Source organism: Salvelinus sp. IW2-2015, linkage group LG18, assembly GCF_002910315.2.
Source record: "Salvelinus sp. IW2-2015 linkage group LG18, ASM291031v2, whole genome shotgun sequence".
In the NCBI taxonomy this organism is placed as follows: Eukaryota; Metazoa; Chordata; class Actinopteri; order Salmoniformes; family Salmonidae; genus Salvelinus; species Salvelinus sp. IW2-2015.
Genome location: NC_036858.1, coordinates 62,590,524 through 62,610,696, shown reverse-complemented (window position 1 = coordinate 62,610,696; position 20,173 = coordinate 62,590,524). Strand labels below are relative to the sequence as shown.

General features: G+C 42.6%; 2 protein-coding genes and 1 long non-coding RNA gene across 5 annotated transcripts; 2 read left to right on the top strand and 1 right to left on the bottom strand.

Moving 5' to 3' along the window:
• Positions 1 to 128: 128 nt before the first annotated feature.
• On the bottom strand, positions 129 to 5,352 carry xrcc6 (X-ray repair complementing defective repair in Chinese hamster cells 6). 3 transcript variants are annotated; one of them, XM_024007328.2, is made up of 13 exons: positions 5,202 to 5,352; positions 4,336 to 4,427; positions 4,134 to 4,246; positions 3,751 to 3,892; positions 3,313 to 3,564; positions 2,935 to 3,121; positions 2,598 to 2,784; positions 1,850 to 2,018; positions 1,520 to 1,681; positions 1,271 to 1,400; positions 964 to 1,064; positions 712 to 828; positions 129 to 547 (listed from the first exon to the last, which is right to left on the bottom strand). In XM_024007328.2, exons 2-13 carry the CDS (start codon positions 4,403 to 4,405, stop codon positions 348 to 350), a joined length of 1,830 nt encoding a protein of 609 aa, XP_023863096.1. In that variant the 5' UTR covers positions 4,406 to 4,427; positions 5,202 to 5,352; the 3' UTR covers positions 129 to 347. The 3 variants fall into 3 exon arrangements, with proteins under 3 accessions (XP_023863096.1, XP_023863097.1, XP_023863098.1); XM_024007329.2 differs by lacking the exon at positions 5,202 to 5,352 and adding an exon at positions 4,802 to 4,899; XM_024007330.2 differs by lacking the exon at positions 5,202 to 5,352 and adding an exon at positions 4,545 to 4,876.
• An 823-nt stretch (positions 5,353 to 6,175) lies between these two features.
• LOC111977752 (desumoylating isopeptidase 1) lies at positions 6,176 to 11,124 on the top strand. The gene is made up of 6 exons (XM_024007349.2): positions 6,176 to 6,608; positions 6,833 to 6,854; positions 7,024 to 7,093; positions 7,528 to 7,637; positions 7,780 to 7,902; positions 10,880 to 11,124. The coding sequence occupies exons 1-6, from the start codon at positions 6,518 to 6,520 to the stop codon at positions 10,971 to 10,973; spliced, it is 510 nt and encodes a 169-aa protein (XP_023863117.1). The 5' UTR covers positions 6,176 to 6,517; the 3' UTR covers positions 10,974 to 11,124.
• A 3,470-nt stretch (positions 11,125 to 14,594) lies between these two features.
• LOC139029177 (uncharacterized) lies at positions 14,595 to 15,381 on the top strand. The gene is made up of 2 exons (XR_011481466.1): positions 14,595 to 14,998; positions 15,032 to 15,381. It is a non-coding gene; the product is annotated as an uncharacterized lncRNA (long non-coding RNA).
• The last annotated feature ends 4,792 nt before the right edge of the window (positions 15,382 to 20,173 follow it).

The following is a 20,173-nucleotide window of genomic DNA, read 5'->3' as shown; positions in this document are numbered from 1 at the left end:
CCAAGGTGCATTGAAGCTGTTCTGGCAGCCCGTGACATCCCATCGCCCTATTAAGACACTACGTTGATGTTTTCTTTATTTTGGCAGTTACCTTTATGTTCAAAAACAGCAATTACAGACAATTATATAAATTGTTCCTTTTCATTTTTTATTAAAGTTTAAAACATGTAAAGAAACAAATATTATTCTAGCAACACCAATGAGAAACTTTCCATTTTAAGTACAGTGATATATCAGACTAGAAACCTTAAAATGGAAGCCCAAAGATAGACCAATAATCCTGCGATCTGGTGCCTCTGACCAGAATATCGACAGCGTAGATGTCAACATATTTTGACATGTACGCCTCATTTGTTGAGCTGTGCAGTCAGGGCGTCTATTAGCTCCTGTTTCTTGGTCCCTGTGACCTTCACCCCAAACTGCTTACAGGCGTCCTTCAGCACGGGCACCGTCAGCTTACCCAGGGTGCTTTTCTGTACGTGACCCCTCAGCTCGTCCTCAGACATCTCCACCTTGGGCTTCTTTTCTGTGCCGCCTGCCGCCTCAGCTGAACACACACAGGGCCAGGATGTTACAACAACCAGTATTTCAACAGTGAGACTGCCAACTACTACTCTGTTCTTTCTTACCCCATGGGCCAGAACCAAATCTCTCCTAAAGGACACAAAGCAAGTAAACCATACATCACAATATAGATCATACAGAACTCACCTGGTTTGCGTTTGGGTGCAGTCTTGCCCTCTGGGTTGTAGTCAGCAGGGTACACCAGATCTCTGAACTCTTGAGCCAGGGAACCAAGACGCTGGTCCATCATATTCACATTGGGCACTGAGAGAGGGAGAGAGAGAAAGATAGATAAGGAGATTGAACAGAAAGAATGGACGAGAAAAAGCGAGCTTGAGCACTGCTAAAAAAGAAGCATGTGGGCCAATCAGAAGCATATGATGTGTGTATTCATCTTACTGGTGTGATCCTCTATGTGCTCTGGGGCCATGAGATCTAAAGCCAAGGCTTCCAGGTTCCTGTAGTGCTGCTGGAGGACTGGGTTCTCAAACGCATCACTCCTGGAACACAGGAAGAGCAACACAGACAACACAGGAATGGGAATCTCAAGACTCATTCAGGTCATATTCTAGGACGTTTATAATAGTGTTCCCCTTGTTTTCTGCTATTCTTTCACTGTTATGTTTTATGCTTTAACTCTTTTCAAAATGTGAATCCTGGTATGAAATAATAATGTTTAGTATTCACTGTAATAAAAGGGCCGTACCTGTATTTGAAACGCAGCTTGTGTACTATCTCCTTCATCTTGTCCACCTGAGGCTCGGAGGCCGTGGGGAGCTGAGGAGCGTCCAGGGTACGGATGTCATCCGCGTAGGGCAGGAAGATGCCATGGAAGCCTGAGACAAACACACACACATACACACACGTCACTACAATTAGTCTGAACGTTTAAAAGTATTTTAATTGTGTGGTATTTGTGCAAGACCACGGCTGCAGTGGGACCCAATGACTGTACCTGGAGCCGCAATCTGGGCTTGGCCATCATCCACCTCCTCTCTTTGGGGCACCAGCGCTAAGAAGCGTGGGGGAGAGTTACGAATCCGTGTATATTTACACAGAGCGAATACGTTCCTCACACTACACCTGCGCAGCAACGCTGTGAACACACAGGCACTCCCTGGGATGGAAAAACAGGACACAATGAGAAAGGGGTTAAAGTTGGAACTCAAAATGGAACTTGGAGGACGAACATGGGCTGACGTTTCCCCGATTACATTTTGACTTGTAGTTATGTTTTCAACTGTCACCGTTTCTCTTCCCATCATAGTGACAGGTTCACACACACCTGTGACCATTTCCTCCTCTGGGTAGATGAAGACAGCAGATCTGAGGTGGTGGTGCAGTTTGAGACGCTCCATGGGCTTGAACCCAATCAGCTCCAGACCCGGGTCAGAAAACTTCTTTATCACATCCACCTCGTCTTTCTCCATCACTATCTGCCTGCCTGCATACACCTATACAGACAACACACATCACATCTAGACTGAAATTAACCGGACAGAATGAGAAATATGAAATCATACTTTTTTTTTTATACCCCTTTTTCGTGATATCCAAATTGGTAGTTACAGTCCCATCCCATCGCTGCAACTCCCGTACGGACTCGGAAGAGGCAAAGGTCGAGAGCCGTGCATCCTCCGAAACAACCCAGCCAAGCCGCACTGCTTCTTGACACAATGCCTGCTTAACCCTGAAGCCAGCTGCAAGAATGTGTCGGAGGAAACACTGTACACCTGGCTACCGTGTCAGCGTGTCCGGCCCGCCAAAGGAGCGCTATGGAACAGGAACATCCCTGCCGGCCAAATCCTCCCCTAACCCAGACGACACTGAGCCAATTGTGCACCGCCCCATGGGTCTCCCGGTTTCGGTGCCGGCTGCGACAGAGCCTGGACTCAAACCAGGATCTCAAGTGGCACAGCTAGCACTGCGATGCAGTGCCTTAGACCACTGCGCCACTTGGGAGGCCCATACTTTCTTTGATACACTTTAAATATATATTTATTTGGTTTGATTTGAGATTCCCACTTAGTTACCTGAACCCTCTTGGTGTCRCTGGGGAGCAGCAGACTGCCCGTCTGTGTGTGGTAGAGGCGTGTCTTGGTGCGGACTGGCTCGTTGTTGTCTCTGTAGAGCTTGATGGCGTTAGGCTTCCTGGCCTGTAGGGCCGTGATGTACACACCCACTGCAACGTTCATCCCTTCCCCCAGACACAGATTCAACCTGAGACACAGAGGACAAGAGAGGAGCCATCAGCAACCAGGGCCCTAATCAGTTTTATTAAACATTTGTAACATCTAAACATGTCCTATAAGAACACAGTGCCACGCCTATACAATGATGAGGGAAACAGTGCTGGGCTGTGCTCTGTACCTTGCGACCGATCTCTTCTTCATCTCCTTGGCTCTGACCCTCTTCTGGAGGTCCTCCAATTTCCCACAAGGATCCATCTGCAGGCCCAGCTCAGCCTCGTCCTCGGGGGGGCTCACCACGTCGCAGAAGAAGAGCGAGACGTCGAACCCACCTGGCTTCATCAGATGCATCAGGTCTATCACCACACCTGTGAGAGAGAGAGAGTTCACTGATCCAACATTGTTTGTGATAAACTAAACATTTGCAAAACCAAGATGTATTTCCGGCCCCTTTCAAACCCCTTCACCTTCAACCCTGTTACATCAAGGAGGCCAACTGCCATAGAGATACAACTATGTATGTTCTCTCTCTTTGACAACTGCCTTCCCCCAGACCCACCGGTCTCTTTGAGGTCGCTAGCCTTGGTGCGGGCCTGGCGGTTGCGCTCGCTGTCTCCCCCATGTGGTGTGTCACGGCAGGTGAAGATCATGAGGCGTTTGTGGGAGAGCCGAAGCTTGATGTCACTGTAGAGGTTGGAGCAGCACCACAGCGCCTCACCCAGGTTAGTATTCCCACTGCCCATGGTCTCTCCTGCCACCTGGGCACCCTTCTCCCCACGCAGCCCGTCCACATCCTGCACCCGACGGGCACCTAGAGGAGAGAGAGATGGGAGGAGATAAAAGAAAAGGATAGACAGAGAGATAGGTGAGGAGGAAGAGTAAAGATAAGCAGATTGGAGATACACAGAGAGAATAATAACAAATGTTCAAATGGGTTCCAGAAGAATCCAAGACTCTTTCAGAACACACACTGAAACTGCAGGCCAGGGGGACATACCAGGTGAGTCCAGGTCATGGTAGATATAGACATGCTTGAAACTGTTCCTGGGGTTCTTGCTCTGTTCCGTCCCATAGAACACTAGAGCCACCAGGTCCTTGTCACTGCTGATTATTTTACTGGTGTAGACGCTGCGGACACACTAGGGAGGGAGAGTAGCACAATACAATAAAACACTGTCAAAGGGCTAAGTAGGACCACAGAGATAAAGAGAGGAGTGGGAAAGGGCCATCAGTCATGTCACTTTTCATGGTGCTAAGAGTTCAGTAATTTTGATCATGTCTGAGATAAGGAGAGAAAGAGGCAGGGGAGGGAGGGGGTGAAGAAAGGACAGGAAAGGGAAAGCAGAGAGGGAGTTAGAGACAGTGAGAGAGAAAGACTACCTGCATGGTCATGTCAAATGGCGAGGGCTCTTCATCCTCCCCCTTGATGAACATCTCCTTGGAAGCATCCACCAGAAACACCAGGCTGTCACGCCCTGTGCTCTTATAGTCCACTGTGGAGAGGGATTACATTACATTACATATGCTAACCCCCATTCTATTCAGTATTGATCCATTCAATCACCATCAATGTTGGTCTTACCTCCAGACTCATCCCTTTCCTCTCCATCCACATCTTCATCCTCATGGTGGTAGTCGTTCCACTGTGCCATTGAGGCATGCACTAGTCTTGCCCTGAAAATAACAAGGAAACAAACGCATACGTGCACACACACAGTGTGGTTGTTATAAAACTCTGATCAGGTGATACCAGACGATGTCGGGGTCAATTTAATGTGGCACTCCTGTCACCTTTTGGGTAAGTGGCTAGTTAGTTCTTGAGAACTCAAGGAGGGTATACACACTTCACAGTTGCCCCACCTTTTGGGTTCTTAGCTGATAGTATGGACCACAGCTACTCTACCTCCCCATGTGAACCACAATCCCGAAGCTCTGTTTACTCCCGACACTCTAAACGCAAATACGCCACTTGCGATAAGGTTTTGTAAACCTTTGGAATGTAACTTTTATATAAGCGAGAAATAATATTTAAAATACAAAACACACACTTTTACTGTGCACAGTTTAGCAAAGTTGCACCCGGCTGTTTTCACACACTGCCTCAGCTACGATATCTCCATTACACCAATACGTTCCACATTTCCGGTGCTTCTTAAAAATACAGCCGTGTGCAACTTTCAAACTGCATGCGGTAAGTCTTCTGTATTTGATAATTTTTTYCCTCTACTTATATTCAAGTTAAGTTCCAAATGTTTCCAAAACTGTATCCAACACCTGCATTTGCGTTTAGACAGAACATTTGGCGGAGCGTCGGGGAATAGGCTGCAGACAACTTTTTGAATATAATATAATCAGTTTCTAAACGGTGTATGGTTATCTTAGCATCCACTTATCAGCATAAATAAGAATGCACTCTCATTTAAACTATACAGCCGAATGAAAGCATACCTTATGGCCGAGTGTATGATGTTACAAAAGTGATTTCGGTGGAATTAGTTAGCTACAAGCCTTGTTTTGTCTTGATGCAGGTGTTGATATCAGACCGTAGTCTCTTGTCACATAGTTTAATTGCGTCATCAGTTGCGACGTGAACGCGCATTACTTTTTCTATGGTGAAAATGTTGGTGGGTTCATGTAAAGCCAAATGTGCATAGCGCCATCTACTGTGCGATTGAGGTAGAGACGATTTATGAAACAAATATCGTCAACATATTTGTCATATCAATCGTAAAACTCACTTGCATAAACACAAGATTTCTTAATTTTATTACGGATTCTTGCGTCCATTTCATAATATTTTATCAGACGCTTTAACGATGTAGGTCGTCACAGTCAACTGTTTGAAGCTAGCCACAATAAGGATTGTGKAATTTGCAGTTTCCCTTCAAAATAAGATTCCACCATTGAAACATGCAAATGAATACAAATAGTGGAATAATACCTATTTGGACTAGATGCCAAACAAGGTTGGATGTTTTTATATACATTCAAAAAAAGACAATAAGTAGTTAATTTGACACAAAAAAAGTAAAGAATCAGTTGAAATCGCACTGTGGATGTAATTAGACTTCCGTATTGCAATGGGGGCATACTTATAATAAGCACTATCAAATCAAACACACAATATGCTGAAACACTTAAAAATAACTTTTTGGCGTCAAATTAACTACTTGTTCTCTTTTGTTGAATTTATATATCAATATACCAAACTTGTTTAGGATGATCTAGTCCAAATATGGTATTATTCCACTATTTGTATCCGTTTGCATGTTGCAATGGGTGACTTTTATTTTAAACGCTACCCAAAATTCCACTATTGTGGCCAATTCTTATTGCTGCTAGCTTCACACAGGTGTCCCAGTCTCACTCTGTCCATTCATTGGCTGTTTTTTAAGCCGTATGAATGGGCATTTTTGACAGATGTATTTTGTTTTGAGTCACAGTGACACAGCAACAGCTGACTAGCATGTTTGTTAAGAGCTTCGTTACGGTCGTGACTCGTGAATTTGTCTCAATTATTAGATATTCGTTGTAATTAAGCTTAGCTACTATATGACTTTTTATTTTGCCCAACATACGGCATTTCGGACTATTTGTGTTTTTCTATTTGCGGAACCAGAACGAAATATAATAACTTAACTAGTTACGTTAGATAACACTACGTCAGCYAGTCGGATAGCTAGCTAGATAATACTAGCTAGCTAGTTCGTACACATTGAAGACAACACAGCACTCAACCTAATTTTACACCACCAAGCTGAATTATGGATCCAAATAACACCTCGTACGCTGTGAAACTGTACGTTTACGATATATCTAAAGGAATGGCTCGCCAGCTGAGCCCCCTCATGCTAGGTAAGTTGCTAACGCGTTAGTTAGCTAACTAACGTTAGTTTTGCTTGGAATATACTTTGTTTTACCCGCGGATGTAGAGTTTGGATTGATGAGCAGAGGCCGAGGATGCATTTTAGGCCTATGCGCTGAATTTAGAATCAATTTCTGTATCTTATGTACCCCAAGTTCGCTACAAAATGTAAACTTAATGTATAACGTTATCAATTATTCTGTTCTATTCACAGGTAAACAGCTTGATGGAATATGGTGAGTAAATTATGTATTTTTTGAATGATTGAAATACTTATTTTAGTGAGGACAAAGGTCAAGTTATGTACACCTTTTATATTTATATTTCCCCCCAGTGTTTTTAAGTCTGTTAATTGGGAATCCGTCTTTATGTGAAATAAACTCTAGCTTTTTTCCTCTCACTTAGGCACACTGCTATTGTTGTACATGGAGAGGAGTTTTTCTATGGGGGAGATGGCATCACAAACTGCCCACCTGTAAGACAATGTTTTATTCTATTCCTTCCTGACATAAACTAGAYCTGTAAATCTCTTTCTTATTGGTGTACATAAGTTTAAGTTAGTTACCCCAAGCATAGATCTTGTTAGTTGTGATACAAAACGAATCCTGGGGCTGCATATGGGCTATTGGAGGACAACTGAGCAAGCAGGTGGCAGGTAGCCTAGCGGTTAAGAGTGTCGGGCCAGTAACCAACTGGTTCGAATTCCCAAGCCGGCAAGGTGGAAAAATGTGCAGTTCTGCAAGGCAGTTAAACCTCCAACAACACCTGCTCCCTGGTCAATTTAAGGCACCCCTCCGCACCTCTATGATTCAGAGACCAGAGGGGTTGGGTTAAATGCATTCGGTCGTACAACTGACTAGGCATCCGCTTTCCTCTTACAAGCTGTTTGTATTTGTTGTATGTTTTTAGGGCGGAACGTCCCTGGGACAACCCAACTCCATAATAGACCTGGGCACCACAGAGGTGACTGAGGAGATCTTTATGGAGTACCTGTCTTCACTGGGAGAGTCCACGTACAGGTGAGGCTGTGGTACCTGGTCGATCTCAACCTGGTGGATCTCAACTCCACACGTAATGGCAATGTGCAGTCTCTCTCCCTCTCTTTCTCCCTTCTATCTTTACTCTGTTCCTATCTTTGCCTCACATCTTCTTTATCTGTAGGGGGAACCAATACCATCTGTTTGAGTGGAACTGTAACACGTTCAGTAACGAAGTGGCCCAGTTCCTCACCGGCAGCAAGATCCCTGCCCACATCACAGACCTGCCGGCTGAAGTGCTCTCCACGTGAGTTACCCCTCTCTCCCCTCCCCTGTCTCTATAGCAACAAGAACCTGTTGTCAGATAATTAGAGTGTAGTGCGGGAGCATGGCACAGCGATAGTCGAGCACATATTGTTCATGAGTGACATGGGTAAGAATTCCACCCCTGACACTTTCATGCTGTCTCTCCTCTACCTGTAACCCTAAATCTACTTTCAATACTGTCTGAATAAAGAGAAAAATATGGAAGGAGGACAAGTCTCCGTTCACATGTAGAATGTAGACCCCACTCTACATGTGAACGGAGACTTGTCTTCCTTCCATATTTTTCTCTTTATTCAGACAGTATTGAAAGTAGATTTAGGGTTACATATATCACACACACACACACACACACACACACAGTTGAAGTCGGAAGTTTACATACACTTAGGTTGGAGTCATTAAACTCGTTTTTCAACCACTCCACAAATTTCTTGTTAAACTATAGTTTTGGCAAGTCGGTAAGGACATCTACTTTGTGCATGACACCAAGTAATTTTTCCAACAATTGTTTACAGAGATTATTTTACTTATAATTCACTCAATTCCAGTGGGTCAGAAGTTTGCATACACTAAGTTGACTGTGCCTTTAAACAGCTTGGAAAATTCCAGAAAATGGTGTCATGGCTTTAGCTTCTGATAGGCTAATTGACATTATTTGAGTCAATTGGAGGTGTACCTGTGGATGTATTTCAAGGCCTACCTTCAAACTCAGTGCCTCTTTGCTTGACATCACGGGAAAATCAAAAGAAATCAGCCAAGTCCTCAGAAAAAATAATTGTAGACCTCCACAAGTCTGGTTCATCCTTGGGAGCAATTTCCAAATGCCTGAAGGGTACCACGTTCATCTGTACAAACAATAATATGCAAGTATAAACACCATGGGACCACGCAGCCGTCATACTGCTCAGGGAGGAGACGCGTTCTGTCTCCTAGAGATGAATGTACTTTGGTGTGAAAAGTGCAAATCAATCCCAGAACAGCAGCAAAGGACCTTGTGAAGATGCTGGAGGAAACGGGTACAAAACTATCTTTATCCACAGTCAAACGAGTCCTATATCGACATAACCTGAAAGGCCGCTCAGCAAGGAAGAAGCCACTGCTCCAAAACAGCCATGAAAAAGCCAGACTACGGTTTGCAACTGCACATGGGGACAAAGATCGTACTTTTTGGAGAAATGTCCTCTGGTCTGATGAAACAAAAATAGAACTGTTTGGCCATAATGACCATCGTTATGTTTGGAGGAAAAATGGGGGGCTTGCAAGCCGAAGAACACCATCCCAACCGTGAAGCATGGGGATGGCAGCATCATGTTGTGGGGGTGCTTTGCTGCAGGAGGAACTGGTGCACTTCACAAAATAGATGGCATCATGAGGGAGGAAAATTATGTGGATATATTAAAGCAACATCTCAAGACATCAGTCAGGAAGTTAAAGCTTGGTCGCAAATGGGTCTTCCAAATGGACAATGACCCCAAGCATACTTCCAAAGTTGTGGCAAAATTACTTAAGGACAACAAAGTCAAGGTATTGGAGTGGCCATCACAAAGCCCTGACCTCAATCCCATAGAAAATTTGTGGGCAGAACTGAAAAAGCGTGTGCGAGCAAGGTTGCCTACAAATCAAATTAATTTATATAGCCCTTCTTACATCAGCTGATATCTCAAAGTGCTGTACAGAAACCCAGCCTAAAACCCCAAACAGCAAGCAATTCAGGTGTAGAAGCACGGTGGCTAGGAAAAACTCCCTAGAAAGGCCGAAACCTAGAGAGGAACCAGGCTGAGGGGTGGCCAGTCCTCTTCTGGCCGTGCCGGGTGGAGATTATAACAGAACATGGCCAAGATGTTCAAATGACCAGCATGGTCAAATAATAATAATCACAGTAGTTGTCGAGGGTGCAGCAGGTCAGCACCTCAGGACTAAATGTCAGTTTGCTTTTCATAGCCGATCATTAAGAGTATCTCTCCTGCTCTCTAGAGAGTTGAAAACAGCAGGTCTGGGACAGGTAGCACGTCCGGTGAACAGGTCAGGGTTCCATAGCCGCAGGCAGAACAGTTGAAACTGGAGCAGCAGCACGGCCAGGTGGACTGGGGACAGCAAGGAGTCATCATGCCAGGTAGTCCTGAGGCATGGTCCTAGGGCTCAGGTCCTCCGTGAGAAGAAGAAAAAGAGAGAATTAGAGAGAGCATACTTAAATTCACACAGGACACCGGATAAGACAGGAGAAGTACTCCAGATATAACAAACTGACCCTAGCCCCCCGACACATAAACTACTGCAGCATAAATACTGGAGGCTGAGACAGGAGGGGTCCGGAGACACTGTGGCCCCATCCGATGATACCCCCGGACAGGGCCAAACAGGAAGCATATAWCCACACCCACTTTGCCAAAGCACAGCCCCCACACCACTAAAGGGATATCTTCAACCACCAACTTACCATCCTGACACACAAAGATCAAATCGGATAGATACAAACCTGACCCAGTTACACCAGCTCGGTCTGGAGGAAGGGGTCAAAATTCACCCAACTTATTTTGGGAAGCTTGTGGAAGGCTACCCCAAACGTTTGACCCAAGTTAAACAATTTAAAGGAAATGCTACCAAATACTAATTGAGTGTATGTAAACTTCTGACCCACTGGGAATGTGATGAAAGAAATAAAAGCTGAAATAAATCATTCTCTCTACTATTATTCTGACATTTCACATTCTTAAAGTAAAGTGGTGATCCTAACTGACCTAAAGCAGGGAATTTTTACTAGGATTAAATGTCAGGAATTGTGAAACTGAGTTTAAATGTATTTGCTAAGGTGTATGTAAACTTTCGACTTTAACTGTATGTATGCGCTATAAATCAGGACAGCTTGTTCAAAGCACAAGTCGCTGTGTATGTAGTTCATCATGTTACTCCCCGTTGATCAGATTCTAATTTGTGGTGTTCCACTCTGTCACCCACAGGCCTTTCGGCCAGGCGCTACGCCCTCTACTGGACTCCATCAATATTGCACCTCAGGGGGGCAACACCTTCAACGGACACTATGGCCAGAGATAGACCAGAGATAGACCAGAGATAGACCAGAGATAGACCAGAGATAGACCAGAGATAGACCAGAGATAGACCAGAGATAGACCAGAGATAGACCAGAGATAGACCAGAGATAGACCAGAGATAGACCAGAGATAGACCAGAGATAGACCGATAACACAGGTGCACAGAGTAATATATTGGGTGGGAGATCTGCAGCTCACCTTTTGTGAGTCCCTTAGGCTGCGTTTACACAGGCAGCCCAATTCTGATCTTTTTTTCACTAATTGGTCTTTTGACCAATCAGATCAGCTCTGAAAAAGATCTGGTGGGAAACGATCTGATGTGATTGGTCAAAAGACCAATTAGTGACAAAAAGATCAGAAATGGGCTGCCTGATGTATGTCAGTCAGTGGGCCAGGCAGAAACCTAACCCTACCTGACCTCTTTAATACCTTAACACCAACCCAGCCTGGCACACACCATCCCCAGCCGTAACTTGATTATACCTAATTCTCCCCTTTTCCACTATAAAGTTGGCCTGATCCGTGCCTGTATTTTAGTATGTCCACGGTTATCAAGATGGCCGTAAGTATATAATAAGATGGAGCTTTCTTCTACTCTCCGTAGGATCCCATGATCGGCTGAATGTAAAACTAGAGAGCTGCAAGGTTTTTCTCTAGAAAGTGCAGCTCTTTCCTACACGGGTGGGGGTAGGGTACCTTTTACATACCTTCTATGTTTTACTAAATAAGTATTAAGCTATTTTACTGTTATATTGTTTTGTGTTCTTTTTTAATTACCATGATGCGACTGGGTTGCCACTAGAGGGAGAGAAGGAAAGGAAAAGAGAAACAGCTAAAGTGGTGATAAAATCTAGACAAATTCTGACTTGCACTTGTCTTTGTATTGGGAACTTGCGTATTCACATGTCTTCTACCAACTGTCTTGTGTCAAGGTTTATCCATCCCTTGAATACATCGTCACACACTCTCAGGGTCATCATGCGACGATGACCTCAAAGTACTGAATGTGTGATTTAAAAAAAWAWATATATATATATTTTTATAACTAAAGAGACCACAACCGATCGTTTCAAATCGGAACAAATTAGTCATAATGGGCAGAACAAGCAAGGAGGTGGGCTGAGCCAGTTACAAGCTAGCGAGATCCTTTTGGCGCGTTCTAGCATACATTCGCATATGTCTGCTTGGGAACACCTACTCTGTGAAGTGCGCGTGTGCAATAACTCAATTCGCTTTTGCACTCCTAAACAGTGCCATTTTTAAACAACTTTAGCAAAGGGTAAATTCTAGGAAACTTACTCCACTCTGTTCATAACAGATTAAAGTTTTGGCAACAGAACTGTATTGAGATCAAATGTTTCATCGATAAGCAGAATCTCGGCCAAAATCCATCTCATTCCATCTTCTCCCGCTGCTGGCCACTGGACTTCCTCCCACTGGAAACGCTAAGCGGATGCTTCACATTTATACAGTCGGTGAAATATCTGGCTCATTGTTCTATCTGTGTCTGGATCTTTCCAGAGTTTGTATTCTCATACATTTTCAAATGCGCAGGAATACACCATATACAGGAATTCTCTAAGATTGAAATGTTGTGCAGTCTAATGTTGGTCCAGCATAGGAATACAAAAATCACTCTTCATATCACAAGTCATGCCAATCTCCATTCACTTTTCCCCTGATATTAAGTATCAGTGATTTTTCTTTTGTGGTTTATTTATTTGGATAATATATATATATATATACAAGGCTGTCTTTAAAAAAAGAAAAGAAGGGGTGGATCAGCTTAATATTGCGGAAAGAATGTTGCTTCCATCAATGTAATTGTCTGCATCATTTCCAATCCCCCATGTATTTTTTGGGTAAATATAAATATCCATACACGCATGCATACATATACACATATGTACATACACATACCTATATAGACATACATACTTTATAAAAGAATATACCTTTATTCCCCGCAAACCCTACCACCGATCCCCCAATTGGAGTAAACTAATAAACACTTTGGCTTTTACCTTCAATTTATACATCTTATACACATTTTACAGACAGTCTCTTTTACAATAGTTATTTTGTTTGTTTTTAGTCCTTCCTCTATTTCTGATGTCCATCCAGTTTGATTTCTATTTGTAACTGTGCTATTTCACAAAAGTTCTGAACCTATATACATTTTACAGACCCCGTATGTTTTACATTGTTTATCTTGTTATTAGTCCCACCCTTCAGCTCCATTCAACCCCTCCCATCTATCTCTCAACATCATCCATTTCKGATTTCTATTTGCCATATATTTTTCAACTGTGCTGTGATGCTTCACAAAATAATTGAACCTTCCTATTCTCATAGCTTCTACAGATTGTAAATTAAAAATAAGCATTTTTGCTAAAATAATTATTATATTATTGGTTGATTGACTATGGCTTTTCAAATCACCCAGTATTGCTATCTGTAGCGTTAGTTCTAGGCAAATGTTGCAATTCTTCAGCCATTTCTGGACCTGTGACCAAAAACGAGCTACATATGGACAATACCAAAATAAATTATCTAATGACTCTGCCTCCTCACAGCAGAATCTGCAGAGCTGGGATGATTGTATCCCCCATATATATAACATTTTATTAGTTGCAAGAATTTTGTATAGTTTAAATTGAAGAATTCGAAGTTTTGAATCCGGCGTTGTTTTGCGTATCAATTCATAAACCATGTGCCAATGAATGGGTACATCGAAAATCTCTAACCAACTATTTTGAAATTTATATGGCACAGCTGTCAGTTTTTTGGTCCTTAAATGAAATTGGTATATGTTTTTATTTATCACACTTTTCTTTAACCATTTATGTTCTTTAATACAGGGCTGACGTACAAGTTCCTTACTTTTTTCTCCTTCTACTTGCCTCTTCCATTTTTGTGGTAATGCTGCAATTAATTGGTTGTMATTTTGACTAGAGCGGACATTTCCATATGTCTGTGTTAGCTGCATGTGTGACAACTCCACCAGTCCTATTTATGATATCATTCACTAAAATGTATACCTTTTTTAAACATTTCTTCGAAAAATAGTTTTTTAATCAATTAGTATATTTGAATTTAAACACAATATTTGTTGTATTATTTGTTCTGTCTTTTCAGGTGGATTAAACTGAAATTGCAGCCAACTTTCTTAGGCTTGTTTAAAAAATAAAGATATTTTGGAGAWTATTTCCTTTTCAAACAACCGAAAGTGAGCAGGTGTAATCTGAATAAAGGGAAAAAGGCCCTTCTTGAACATAGGATGAGACATTCGTACCAATTTACTAGAGAACCAGTTTGGATTTAAGTATAACTTTTGTATGACTGATGCCTTTAGTGAGATGTCTAATGCTTTAATATTTAATCATTTCTGCCCTCCGAATTCATATTCGTTATATAAATAGACCCTTTTGATTTTATCTGGCTTGCCGTTCCAAATAAAATAGATTTTTTTTTGTTCATATAATTTAAAAAGCCGGTCACTAGGTGAAGGTAAAACCATAACCAAATAGGTAAACTGTGATATGACTAAAGAGTTAATCAGGGTGATTTTTCCACAAATAGACAGGTATTTTACTTTCCATGGTAGCAAGATCTTATCTATTTTTGCTAACTTTCTATAAAAATGTATTGGAGTGAGATCATTTCTTTCTTTTGGAATTTGTATACCGAGTATGTCCACATCTCCGTCAGACCATTTAATTGGTAAACTACATGGTAATGTAAAATTGCCATTTTTAGTGATCCAATACGTAATATAGTACACATCATTATTTGGTTTTAATCCAGAGAGGATAGCAAAAGTATCTAGATCCTCTATGAAGCCGTGGAGAGACTCTAATTGTGGTTTTAAAAGAAAACATGAATCATCAGCGTACAATGACGCCTTAGTTTTTAAACCACGGATTTCTAATCCCTTGATATTGTTTGATCTAATCTTAACAGCTAACATTTCGATGGCAATAATAAATAGATATGCCGATAGTGGATAAAGGCTGTCTTTACAAGGTAAATATTTTAATGAAGTTTATTTAACTTTAGTCCGTCCCTTCGCCCYGACCCGGGAGCTCGAACCAGGGACCCTCTGCACACATCAACAACAGTCACCCACGAAGCATCATTACCCATCGCTCCACAAAAGCCGCGGCCCTTGCAGAGCAAGGGGAACCACTACTTCAAGGTCTCAGAGCAAGTGACGTCACTGACTGAAAGGCTATTAGCGCGCACCACCGCTAACTAGCTAGCCATTTCACATCYGTTACATTAAGTCTATGTTGTGATATCACCCCCCAAAAATCCATCCTTACTGTCTCCGCTATTGTGATATAAATGATCCCGTTTATATTTTACGAAACTCTTGCCAATGCTTGATAAAGAACATTTTATAAGTATTGTTGTCTGTGTCTTCTTGTGTTAACTCGACGATCTTAAGAAAGATCGAGAAGGACGGTGTTCCATAGTGAACTGCACACCACAGTGCAGTGTGTTACCAGCCTGTCTATGGCTATTCTAGTTCTGGTAGTTTACTGAACTAATACTTAAGTTATCCCATCACCCAAATAACTAGTGATCAGTGGGAGAGCGTTCTACATACGTTATGTGATGGTGTAAGATACTGTGCTACAGGAAAATACAAGTGCTTTTGATGATAATTCCCAGAATGTCCACATGGGGGGGATGGTGGTTTTCTACTTTCAGATTTTTTTTCATTGTCGACAGTATAGCTACAGAGGAAACACCACATGTTGTTGCTCATTTTATTTTTTTACCAAGTTATACAAATAACACTTATGAACGTCTCTTTGAGAGAGACATTTAAGTCTTACAATAGTTCCATTGTGTTTCACCTTCATCTGAAGTCAGTTGCATCAAAAACTTAACAAGTACATCTTCATATACAGTACTTACAGGTACAAATAAGTAGTTTATTTTTGATATACATATTTTTTTGGTCCAATATATCCTTGATTATTACGTTTTTATTCAGCACAATATCATACATGTATCACACTTCAGTTAGATAATTATATATTTGGTCATAGTATCTTAAACATTTTAATACTGCACTGTATAATTTTGCCTCAAGTCGGTACATTCATATTTTGCATTGGTCAAGTTGCATTTGTCTCAAACTAGGCTGTAGATTCAGTCTTCAGCTAGTGACAGCTGTGTTACTGGGCTGCAGTGACAGACAGCCTGAGCTGTGKATCTACAACTGAGCAGAAGATAACCTTAGTCAGACAACATCAACACATCAGGGATTTCCAAAGGGGAACTGTAGAATCTGAATGTCAGATCAAAGTTTATTGGTCACGTACTCAGATGTTATCGCAGGTACAGAGAAATGGTTGTTTCTAGCTCCAAGCATACAGTAATACCTAGCAATACAAAAACATTTAAGACGTATAATCCAGAAAAATACAGAAATTAAGAAATCAGAACGAGCAATGTCAGAGACTGGAATATAAGTAAGGAATAAGGCCCGAGGGTGTGTGGTATATGGCAAATATGCCACTGTTAAGKGCTGTTCTTATACATGACACAACGTGGAGTGCTAGGACACAGCTCTTAGCCATGGTATATTGGCCATATATCACAAACCCTCRAGGTTCCTTAGTGCTATTATAAACTGGTTACCATCATAATTAGAGCAGTAAAAATGTTTTGGCGTACCCATGGTATACGGTCTGCTTTACCATGGCTTTCAGCCCATCAGCAGTTAGGGCTTGACCCACCCAGTTTATAAATATATGCAGTACCAGTCAAAAGTTTGGACACATCTACTCATTCAAGGGTTTTTCTTTATTTTTACTATTTTCTACATTATAGAATAATGTAATTCCAGGTGACTACCTCATGAAGCTGGTTGAGAGAATGCCAAGAGTGTGCAAGGCTGTCATCAAGGCAAAGGGTGGATACTTTGAAGAATCTCAAATATAAAATATATTTGGAATTGTTTAACACTTTTTTGGTTACTACATGTGATTTTTCATAGTTTTGATGTCTTCACTATTATTCTACAATGTAGAAAACAGTAAAAAATAAAGAGAAACCCTTGAGGTGTGTCCAAACTTTTGACTGGTGCTAATATATATATATATATATAAATATATATAATACACGCTCAAAAAATAAAGGGAACACTTAAACAACACAATGTACTCCAAGTCAATCACACTTCTGTGAAATCAAACTGTCCACTTAGGAAGCAACACTGATTGACAATACATTTCACATGCTGTTGTGCAAATGGAATAGACAAAAGGTTGGAATTATAGTAATTAGCGACAGCCCCCAATAAAGGAGTGGTTCTGCAGGTGTGACCCCAGACCACTTCTCAGGTTCTATGCTTCCTGGCTGATGTTTTGGTCACTTTTGAATGCTGGCGGTGCTTTCACTCTAGTGGTAGCATGAGACGGAGTCTACACCTCGACAAATGCTCAGGTAGTGCAGCTCATCCAGGATGGCACATCAATGCGAGCTGTGGCAAGAAGGTTTGCTGTGTCTGTCAGCGTAATGTCCAGAGCATGGAGGCGCTACCAGGAGACAGGCCAGTACATCAGGAGACGTGGAGGAGGCCGTAGGAGGGCAACAACCCAGCAGCAGGACCGCTACCTCCGCCTTTGTGCAAGGAGGAGCACTGCCAGAGCCCTGCAAAATGACCTCCAGCAGGCCGTCATTCCTGTTACCAAGAACTCTAAGGCGTCTTGCCACAACGACTACTGCCCTGTAGCACTCACATCTGTAATCATGACGTGCTCTGAAAAGCTGGTTATGGCACACATCAACTCCATCATCCCAGACACCTTAAACCCAATCCAATTTGCATACCAGCCCAACAGATCCATAGACAATGTAATCTCAATTGCACTCTACACTGCCCTCACTCACCTAGATAAGAGGAATACCTATGTGAGAATTCTGTTCATTAACTACAGCTCAGCGTTCAACACCATGGTGCCCTCCAAGCTCGTCACCAAGCTTAGGACCCTGGGACTGAACACCTCCCTCTGTAACTGGATCCTTGACTTCCTGATGGGCCGCCTCCAGGTGGTGAGGGTAGGCAACATCACCTCCGCCACACTGACCCTCAAAATGGTGGCTCCTCAGGGGTCTGTGCTTAGTCCCCTCCTGTACACTCTGTTCAACCGCGATTGTGTGGCCATGCACAACTCCAACACCACCWTCATGTTTGCTGAAGTCACAACGGTGGTAGGCCTGATCAACGCTGACGATGAGACTGCCTACAGGGGGGAGGTCAGTGACCTGGCAGTGTGGTGCTGGGACAACAACCTCTCAACGTCAGTAAGACCAAGGAGCTGATCGTGGACTACAGGAAACGGGGAGGTGAGCACATCCCCATCCACATTGGCAGGGCTGCAGTGGAGCGAGTCTGCAGTGGAGCTGGTTGAGAGCGTCAAGTTCCTCGATGTCCAAATCAGTAAGGACTTAAAATGGTCCAAACACACGCACACAGTTGTGAAGAAGGCGCGACAGCATCTCTTCCACCCCAGGTTGGAAAGATTTGGCATTGGCCTTCAAATCATCAAAAAGTTACTGCTACAGCTGCAACATTGAGAGCATCTTGACTGGCTACATCTCTGCTTGGTATGGCAACTGCACCGACCTCGAACGCTTGGCACTACAGAGGGTGGTACGGACAGCCCAGTACATCACTGGGGTTGAGCCGCCAGGACCTCTATATTAGGCGGTGTGAAAGGAACACCCGGAAAATTGTTAGACTGTTCTGAAGTGGCCAGCAATGAGTCCATCTAAATCCCATTGAAAACCTGTGGAGAGATCTGAAAACAGCAATCTGGGAGAACTGGAGCTGTTTGCACAAGAGGAGTGGGCCAAACTGCCTATACAGAGATGCAGGAAGATCATCAATGGCTATAGGAAGCGCCTTATTGTAGTTATTTTGGGTGTCAATTATTTTGTCAGTTACATTTCTGTTTAGTTTCTGATTTTAAATGGATATATTAAGTTCTGAATCAAAAACAAAGGTTATGTAATATTAATGGTGAATTAAAGAATATTGTAGAGACCAAATACTTTGGTCAATTTCAACTTATTTTGGGGGAAAATTGTGARTTTCTTGAAAAAAGTGCAAGGCTGCCAATATTTTTCTCCACGACTGTACATATCTAGCTCTATCACTCCACTATCCCTGCACATTGTAAATATGGTATTGACACTGACCCTGACCCTGGAACTGACGCTGTATGTAGCTACTGACCCTGTATATAACTACTGACCCTTGAACTGACTATATAGCTACTGACCCTGGAACAGACACTATTTATAGCTACTCACCCTGGAACTGACACTATTTATAGCTACTGACCCTGGAACTGACACTATTTATAGCTACTCACCCTGGAACTGACACTATTTATAGCTACTGACCCTGGAACGGACACTATTTATAGCTACTGACCTTGGAACTGACCCTGTATATAGCTACTGACCCTGGACCTGACCATGTATATAGCTACTGACCCTGTATATAACTACTGACCGTAATAACAGGGTATAGCTATAGTACAAGGGTCATTCCAGGTCAGTAGTTATTACAGGCGTCATAGGTGTCCCAGGGCAGTAGCTATATAACAGGCAGACATTCCAGGGTCGTAGCTTATGTGCGATCCGGCAGTCTGCTATAAAGTAGTGTCAGTTCCAGTACTGTAATAAGGTCTGTCCAGGTCAGTAGTTATATACAGGTCAGTTCAAGGGTAGTAGCTATATAGCAGGATCGTTCCAGGGTCAGTAGCTATAATACAGGGTCAGTAGCTATATACGGGTCATTAGGTCAGTAGCTATTAAATACCGGGGTCAGTAGCTATATACGGGTCAGTTCCAGGGTTCAGTAGCTACATACGGATCATGTTCCAGGGTCAGTAGCTATATAGGATCGTTCAGGTCAGTTTACTATAAGAGGGTCCGTAGCTATATCAGGTCTTCAGGTCAGTAGTATATCGGGTCGTTCCAGGGTCAGTAGCTATATACCGGGTCAGTAGCTTAGATCAGTGTCAGTTACAGGGTCGTAGCTTACATACAGGTGTCAGTTTCCAGGGTCAGTGCTTTTGCACAGGTGAGTGATAAACTAGGGTCCGTTCAGGTCAGTAGCTATATACGTCAGTTCCAGGGTCAGTAGTCTATACAGGGTCAGTAGATAATTCC